The 8916-nt window shown below is 42.6% G+C and overlaps 3 protein-coding genes across 3 annotated transcripts; 1 reads left to right on the forward strand and 2 right to left on the reverse strand.

Moving 5' to 3' along the window:
- Positions 1-2874: 2874 nt before the first annotated feature.
- LOC102812595 (histone H2A type 1-J-like) lies at positions 2875-3265 on the reverse strand. Its single transcript, XM_006872783.1, has one exon. It carries the CDS (start codon positions 3259-3261, stop codon positions 2875-2877), a length of 387 nt encoding a protein of 128 aa, XP_006872845.1. The 5' UTR covers positions 3262-3265.
- A 317-nt stretch (positions 3266-3582) lies between these two features.
- LOC102812218 (histone H2B type 1-H-like) lies at positions 3583-3976 on the forward strand. Its single transcript, XM_006872782.1, has one exon. It carries the CDS (start codon positions 3584-3586, stop codon positions 3962-3964), a length of 381 nt encoding a protein of 126 aa, XP_006872844.1. The 5' UTR covers position 3583; the 3' UTR covers positions 3965-3976.
- A 414-nt stretch (positions 3977-4390) lies between these two features.
- LOC102827345 (histone H4-like) lies at positions 4391-8534 on the reverse strand. Its single transcript, XM_006872878.1, has 2 exons — positions 8228-8534; positions 4391-4440 (listed from the first exon to the last, which is right to left on the reverse strand). The coding sequence occupies exons 1-2, from the start codon at positions 8532-8534 to the stop codon at positions 4391-4393; spliced, it is 357 nt and encodes a 118-aa protein (XP_006872940.1).
- Positions 8535-8916: the final 382 nt, after the last annotated feature.

An 8916-nucleotide genomic window follows, 5' to 3' on the forward strand; every position in this document is an offset into this window, starting at 1 on the left:
AGGTAATGCCCCACACAATTGTTACAGCTGTTCAATGGAGGCAAAGAGGATACTATCAGAACCAGAGCAATCTCTTAAGTGATTACTTGCCCACAAGTCCTGGTCCATTAAAAAATTGTGGCAAAGCCCTCAAGAAAAGACCACCAAGTGAAAGATATTACATGAACAAAGGCATAAATTAATTCACCATTTAACAAATCCAGTTAAGGTGCTGATAGCAGTAGGGATTAACAGGAGCTAGCTTTAGAAAGAAGTTATGATTATGAAGTTCTGGTGGCACAATGATTGAACAATCAGCTGTTAACTTATAATGTTAACTCAACTGCTAACTCATGCCCACACATTCCATTTCCAAGGACAGGGGCATTTTGATTTATGAAAAAAACAATGAAAGCCTGTTTAACTAGATGCAAGTTTTATCAAAAAGTTCCTTCAGTAGCTGTAACTTTTATCTATAGCTCAGGAGAGGAGACACCAGTCTAAGTGCATCCAGTTCTTCAAGGCTGACATCTTTTGGAATGTTACATGGGCTTCTCAGCACTGGGTTTGGGAATTTTATCTTAATAAATTTATACACTGAATCACAGGGAGTGAGCCAGTGTGATTTCATGACTGTTGTTGTTGTTAAGTACCGTTGAGTCACTGCCGACCCATCCATAGCAACCCTGTACAGGGTTTCTGAGGCTATAAATCTTTACAGGAGTAGAACACCTCATCTTTGTCCCGCAGAGCGGCTGATAGTTTCGAACTGCTGATCTTAAGGTTCATAGCCCAATTCATAACCACTACGCTACCAGAGCTCCTTATGATTCCATGACTACCATGGTTGCAAACACTAACTTTTCACGTAGAAAAATCAAAGTAAATGCCAAAGCACAAAAGGAGTAGACTGTACCCATAGTTACTTTTGTGAGTTCAGATTGACTCTTCCTCTTTCACCCTGTCTCCAAACAGCCAGCTTATGAGGGAACTTCAAAAGTTTGTGATAAACTCTATTGTCTTTTAATTCCAGTTTTCTATGATTTTTTTCAAAGTCTCCTTGTATATGTGCATGTACTCCCTTACCTCTGGCTTCTGGTTGAATTTGACCAATGGGAAGTAAAAGCAGGACAGGAAGGAACTTTCTGGTCTTCAAATTTATCTTCCTCCTTTTGTCCTGTTGGGCCTAGGTATGGTAATTGTATATGATCCCTTGTGCCTCCTAAATATTTTGTTCATTACTTTGCAAATAGATTCTGTATTAAATAACTTTCAAAATAGTTTGAGTGTTACCCCTTTTCTAATGAGACCCTGGTTAACAATTTATAGACATTAAATGAAAATACCAGTAGGATTTTGTTTCCAAAGTGTAATCATTGACATGGAGTTTAAGAACTTAGGTCTAGTAAGAAACAGCTGTCTGACAGCATATTGAAAATGAAAAATCAGGGAAGAATAATACACCTCATTGAAAAGGTGTATTATTATAATTTAAAACTGACTGGCCAAAAAGTACTTTGGGCCTGTTAGCAGAAAAATGATTATTACCTGCCACTGACACAGCCAATATTCAGAGACAGGACTCAGAGCATAGAGCAAAGCATTTGTTGAATATGAAACTCAGAGGAAAAGGGGGGAAATCTCCCAAATCTGGAACATCAGAAATTTGGTTTGTTTATTCAGTGTCCTGTTGATCTTCCTAGCCAAGCTGTCTCCAGCTGGCACCATTAATCTCTCCAGGTGGTGGCTATCAGTGGCCATAAAAGATGTGTGGTTGGTTACCTTAAGATCCTTCAGTAGTCCTTCCTGAGATAGTCCTCAGGGTAGGATTTGATTGCTAATTAAATAAATAAATAAGAGAAACCTTATTAATAGGATAACAGGATGACCATTCAGGACTTCTATATTTTGCTTTGGCTAGGGTTTCTTTGAACAGTTTGGGGGTTCTCAGTGACCTGTTTTCAGGCCCAAGAAATAGCAAAGGCAAAACCTCTGGGAGAGGAAGAAACATGTTCTAGAAACAATAAATCATTTGTGATTACAGGACAGTAATTAAGAGGTAGCAAAGCAGAAAAGTTGGAAAGGTAAAGATGATCAAGAAAATGGCAAACCCCTTTTGCTTGTTTGTTGTTCCTGTCCCAAATTCATGCTTTCTTTGCCAGCTAGGTTCTAGTTAGTTTCAGCAAGAGGGTAGAGAAGTAGAGGCCTAAAGAATATTGAGTTTATGGATTATTTTGAAGATGGAGGGTAGGGAAGAGCTCACTTTAACAGTGCTCCTTCACAGGGAAGGGGTTGTTCTTAAGCGCTGGAGAGTTGGTTTCAACCCATAGCGGTCCCGTATAGGGTTTCCAAGGAGCAGCTGGTGAGCTTGATGAGTTGCCCACCTTGCAGTTCAAAGATTTTGCAGCCCAGCGAATTAAACCACAGCACCACGCCAGGAAAGGAGTAAACACCTTTAAAATTGAGGCACGTATTGTCTTGAGTTACAAAGAACAGGCCAATTACTGTACCTATTTTATTCCTACTCACATTAAGCATGTATGACGTTGAGCTCTCTTCCATGCCTTCAATTGGTTTAGGAAGTTATCAAATTCTTATACTTTTGGCACTTTGAAAACAAATTGATTTGCACTTGACCTTTAAAAAAAAAAAAAAAAAGCAAGGTAACAACTGCAGATCAAATGGTCATTCACTCAAAGGCAAGATGAAAATGACATTGTGTTAAATTTTAACCAATGGTGGCACAATCCTCGTAGAAACTGTTCAGTGCTAACCCTGTTTGCTAAAGGCTTTCACTTAAAATTCAACACTTTGTTTTTAAGTAGCAGATTACCAGCTTTTTCTTTGAATAGGGTAGGTGGCTCTGAAAAGAGCCTTTGTTTTTCAATTTCCAACCTATTTGGTCTTGTGGTGGCTCTCAGTCTTCTTGGGCAGCAGTACAGCCTGGATGTTGGGCAAAACGCCGCCCTGCGCGATGGTGACTTTGCCAAGAAGCTTGTTGAGCTCTTCGTCATTACGGATCGCCAGCTGCAGGTGGCGCGGAATGATGCGAGTCTTCTTGTTGTCGCGGGCCGCATTGCCCGCTAACTCCAGGATCTCGGCTGTCAGGTACTCCAGCACTGCAGCAAGGTACACTGGAGCGCCGGCCCCGACTCGCTCGGCATAGTTGCCCTTGCGAAGTAGGCGATGAACACGGCCCACAGGGAACTGAAGTCCGGCACGAGAAGACCGAGTCTTAGCCTTGGCGCGGGCTTTGCCACCTTGTTTCCCACGTCCAGACATAGTGACAGCAGTAAGGCTCAATGTAGCAGCTAAGCTACGAGTGTGGTGTCAGCACTGTTTATAACCACTGCAAAGCGCGAAAAAGAAGATGTGTCATTGGTTAAACTTGTAGCGTTCTCTTAACCAATGGCTATGCTACACTAAACTTCCTGTATTCTGATTGGATAAAACTAATATATGACGTCACTATAAATACCCACCAATCAGACATAGGACTTTAACTCATGTCCTCATTTGCATAAGAGGTTCTCTATAAGAGAGGATCCCTCGCTCTCTGTTTATTCATATTTCCTCCTCTGACTTTCTAGGTCTGCTTTTGACCATGCCTGATCCTGCCAAGTCCGCTCCTGCTCCGAAGAAGGGCTCCAAGAAAGCGGTGACTAAGGCCCAGAAGAAGGATGGCAAGAAGCGCAAACGGAGCCGCAAGGAGAGCTACTCAGTCTACGTGTACAAAGTGCTGAAGCAGGTCCACCCCGACACCGGCATCTCGTCTAAGGCCATGGGCATCATGAACTCCTTCGTGAACGACATCTTTGAGCGCATAGCTGGTGAGGCATCTCGCCTGGCGCATTACAACAAGCGCTCGACCATCACGTCCCGGGAGATTCAGACAGCCGTGCGCCTGCTGCTGCCCGGGGAACTGGCCAAGCATGCCGTGTCCGAGGGCACCAAGGCAGTCACCAAGTACACCAGCGCCAAGTAAACTTGCCACGCAATTTTCGTGCTAAAGCCCAACGGCTCTTTTAAGAGCCACTCACTTTTATCAGTAATTAGAGCTGCAGACACTAGTATACAGTTTTTTGTTTGGGGTTTTCTAAAAAGGCTGTCTAAGCGAGACAAGCAGGTAAATTTGCAGTGCAGTGCAGATTTGGTAAACTTGTGGAAACTTTCCTGTGTTATGGTGACTTGTTGCGCTAAGTAACACGCACAGTGGTCGTGCCTGCTCTGACTAGATGAAGACTCGGGTTTGTGCTTTTTTTTGGCTAATTACAAGGTCATTGGAAACCCTGTTAGGTGGCCCTTGAACGGGAAGCTTTAAAGAAAAGGATTCGGATTCTGGCGCCGAAAGCCTGAACGAAGCGGGCGTGGCTTTGTTTCACCTTCGGTTTGTCATTCCTCCTTGGTCTCATCACAGTTGTAATCTTTTATAAATGAATTTAGCCATAAATGTCCTAATGCCTGACGACCACCCCGGATAAAACCGCAAAGGAAAGGTGAGAAGCACAGCTTTGTTCATGAATAAAATGAAATACTAGGTAGGATACTGAATAAAACTTATGTGATCAGTTTCCTAGTTTTCAAAACATTTCCAAGATTCACTGATTCAACTTATAAAAGTTTATAGAGCTTTCAGATGGAAAAAAAAGGACTGAAATGAAGACAACAAACATTTGAGAACGGGCGAGGCCGTCCCTTAAGGTCACCGTGAAAGGGGAGGAGATAGTGCCCCAGGCCCAGTTCAGAGACAAACATTTGAGAAAGGGCGAGGCCGTCCCTTAAGGTATCAGTGAAAGGGGAGGCGATAGTGCCCCAGGCCCCCAGGGCTTGAGAAGGAATTAAGTAGGGGTAGTTTGTAGTGTGACTGGAGGCGAAAAGCGAGTTTTAATGCTAGAGAGAAAACTGCGTTTCTCACCTCTCCCTTTCTCCTAAATTCTTGTATTTTAACCCTTCTGGCTCTGTAACCACAAGGTTGGCAGTTCAAATCCACGGGAGAAAGATGAGACTTTCTGCTACCATAAAGATTTGTTGTTATGCACCATCGAGTCTTTTCCTACTCAGCGAGCCTATCTATACACGAGTGGCTGGTGGGTTTGAAACGCTTACTTTACGTTTAGCAGTCCAGTGCTTATCCTACAGTGCCACACTTGTTAAGTGCCGTCGAGTCGGTTTCGACCCAGGAGTGGCTGGTGGTTCAAACCAACTTGCGGTCGGTCCAGTGCTTTATCCCACAGCGCCACACCAGGATCCCCCGTAAAGATTTACAGCCTTGGAACCCTGTGCAGGGTCACTCTGAGTCGGAACCGACTTGATGGCATTTAACAACATCATGTTCTTTAATCCAATAAAGAGATACCAACAATTCCTTGGATAAAGGAAAGGGAAAAGGTCCCGATCAGGAACAGTGCTTTTTAAATAGGCTTCTACTAGTTTGTAATCCACTCTGCAATACTTGTGTTAGAGTGACAGGATTTTTAGCAGTCATGTGCTGTAGGATAAGCACTGGACTGCTAATTTAAAGGTCAGCGGTTCAAAACTACCAACCACTACTTGGAAACCCTATACAAGGTTGCTATGAGTCGAAACGGACTTAAGGACACTTAACAACAATCCATAAATGATGGAAAGGCAGCCGTAGTTGGGAGTTAAGGATTCTACTTTAAACTGCATCCTTGGCACATATACTTGAATCTAGGACCATAGGCTCTACCAACAATGGAAACTATAGCAATGATTTAATTAATATTCTTTTTACCTATAATTGCTCATTGGTTACTTCAGCTTCTGACTTTTGCATATTTTGGCAAAGGAGAAAGGAGAATTCATTTATTGTCATGAATTTCACCCCCTTAGGCTGCAGATTCTCCTGTTCTTTGGAAAACTAATAGTAGATTTGGGATAGAAACATGGTTTATTTTAACTGGTCAAGTGTGGCGTTGTGGGATAATGCACTAGACCGTAAGGTCAGTTTGAACCCCAAGATCGGAGATTCAAACTCACCAGATGCTCCTCTGAAACATTATACAGGGTCGCTATGAATCAGAACTGAGTCAAAAGCACTTAACAAGTGGTTATACCAACAGTTCCTCTTTGGAAATCCTATACAATATGAGTCGGAACCGAATTAACGGCACTGAAGAAATGATTTTGCAGTGGCAAATGAAATTTGTTCTTTGACCTCTTTTTTTCCTACTAGGATTTTTCTAGTAACCACATGTTTAAATAAGGTAAAAGAAACAGCTGAAATTAAATTTAATAATATATTTTCCTAGACCAATATATCAAAATCCTTAAGCATCATCAGTATAGACATTACTTATTTTGCCTTTTTTTTTTTTTTCCCCCCCAAGTCTTCAAACTTCTGTACCTATTTACACTCAACAGTACATCACAATTTGGGCCCTAAAATTTCTTTGGAAATATGAATATGTTGATTTATATCTAAAAGTTAAAAATTTGTCTGAAGTGGATTACATACCAATGTTGTTCTAAGCATAAAAATGATCTAAGAATTGACCCTAGTGTCTTGTTTTAAAATGTAACCTAATAAAACCATCTCTTAAGAATGTTCTAAATATTACATGTTATAATGCATGTAGAACATTTAGCAATAGACTTTCAGTATATTTTAGATATTATTTTTCAGTGCTCACACACTACATTCTTTTGTCTCTCACTGTGCCCCATACAAATTTTAGGCACTCAGATTATTAGATAATAAAATTAATCTGTAATCAGAACTTCAGTTCTTAATGCTATTTCAGAAACACTTTAGTTTTCAAGTCCAAATGAGATAAGCAGTCTGAATTTCTTTATCCATTGATACTTGCAGCTTTTTAGGAGCATTGTTGTTAAGAGCCACGAATCAGTTCCTACTCATAAAGACCCTGTATAGCAGGGGTGGGAAACCTTTTTTCTGTCAATATTTATGACATTTGCGGGTCATACCCTGCTGTATTTGATCAAACATTTAATTAGCTCACCCTTAATGTGATGGCTGGAACTGCGGTTGACTTGGCAAGGCCAAACTGAATGACTTTTGTCAACCTTATATGGGCAGCGGTCCTAACCCTGTTGTGTAGGGTTTCTGAGGAGCGGCTGGTGGATTTGAACCACTGAGCTTGCAGTTCGAACTGACCTTGAAGTCTAGCGTTTATCCTACAGCACCACACCAGATTTCCCTTTAGGGGTGGGAGGCAGCAATTACCAAAAAAAACAAACAAAAACAAAACAAAAACAAACAAACAAAAATCCACTGCTATCTAATCTATTCCAACCCATAGTGACCCTTTAGGACAGAGAACCGCTCCCATAGGGTTTCCTAGGTTGGCAACAGCAATGGGCTCATGCATGACGATCCTAAGGATGGCGCAGGACCGGAGTTTCTGTTGAGCCATGGGGTCGCTATGAGTTGGAACCGACTCCAGGGCACCTAAAGCAGCAACAGATCTCAGTGGGAACAGTCTCATCGTTCTGCCGCCGAGCAGCTGGTGAATTTGAACCACTGTTAAATTATCAGCCATTGTGCCACCAGTTGTTAAATAAATGACTTGGAGTTGCTTCAAACTCAACGACCCCTTATAAGGGCTTTGGAAGCTATTTTTGCGGGAGCAGACAGCCTCATTTTGCAGAGTGGTGGCGAACCTTGGACTTTGTGGTTCACAGTCTATTACCTGTCCTAGAGCCACCGCAACCCCCCTTTGCCCTACCAGGGCTCCATGTAAAAGGGAAAAAAAGCAACCTCTTATTCAAACAAATTAATCCACAATGGGATACTACTTAACAAGTAATTAGACTGGCAAAAACTATAGCCCAATGTTTGTAATAACAAGGCTAGGCGGTGGGATACGCTAGTGTAATCAGAAAAGCAAATTATTCCATTTCTATTCATGTTGAATATGTGTGTATACTCTCATTATCAAGAAACTCCTTAGATTAACCCAACTAGAGAAAGTGACCCAGCTGTACACAACAGGTCCCAAAATAGCACCTGTTGGGGAATAAATGACATTTAAATACTCAAGGGTAAATTATGCACTGTTGATAGAGTGTTAAAAACCTCCCAACTGGCGACCCTGTAAAGGGCTCCCGGGTTTGAAAGACCAAACCTTGTGGTTGGTAGTCTAGTGGCTTATGATCTCGCCCAGTGCTTAATGCAAACGCGAGTTTTGCAGCTCTTCCAAATTGAAAGTTTAGGGGCCCTAAAAAGGACCTTTTGTTTGAACTATAGGGCGCGGAAGTATCTAGCCGCCGAAACCGTAGAGGGTGCGTCCTTGGCGTTTGAGCGCGTAGACAACGTCCATGGCAGTAACCGTCTTGCGTTTTGCGTGCTCCGTGTAAGTGACGGCGTCCCGAATCACATTCTCCAAAAATACTTTCAGCACCCCACGAGTCTCCTCATAAATGAGACCAGAAATACGCTTCACACCGCCACGCCGAGCCAAGCGCCGGATAGCAGGCTTGGTAATGCCCTGAATGTTGTCACGTAGCACTTTGCGGTGCCGTTTGGCGCCCCCTTTCCCTAGCCCTTTACCGCCTTTGCCACGACCAGACATCTTCTCGAAGAATCAAAACAGATTGCAGAGTGAGAGATAGCACCTTCCTTTTATAAGCAATGCCCTGCGGACCAGAGTGAAAACCCAAAGAGCGGTGGCGGGAAGTCTCCCTAGGTTGGGGGAAGGGTTGTAAAAGGGGAAGAAATCTATTATGCTAATCCCTTTTGTTCCGGGTCGGCCTTTTTCACAAAAATAACTTGGGTTATTTTCCCTCCTTTTTCTTCTTTACTGTTACTGTTTCCTCACCACCCTTATTACGTAATAAAACTTTAGCACTGTTGTTGTTATGTGCTGTGGAGTCGGTTCTGACTCGTAGCCACCCTGTACAGGGTTTCCGAGGCTGTAAATCTTGACGGGAGCAGAACGCCTCATCTTTCTCCCG

The sequence above is a fragment of the Chrysochloris asiatica genome, unplaced genomic scaffold (genome assembly GCF_000296735.1).
Source record: "Chrysochloris asiatica unplaced genomic scaffold, ChrAsi1.0 scaffold00213, whole genome shotgun sequence".
Taxonomy (NCBI): Eukaryota; Metazoa; Chordata; class Mammalia; order Afrosoricida; family Chrysochloridae; genus Chrysochloris; species Chrysochloris asiatica.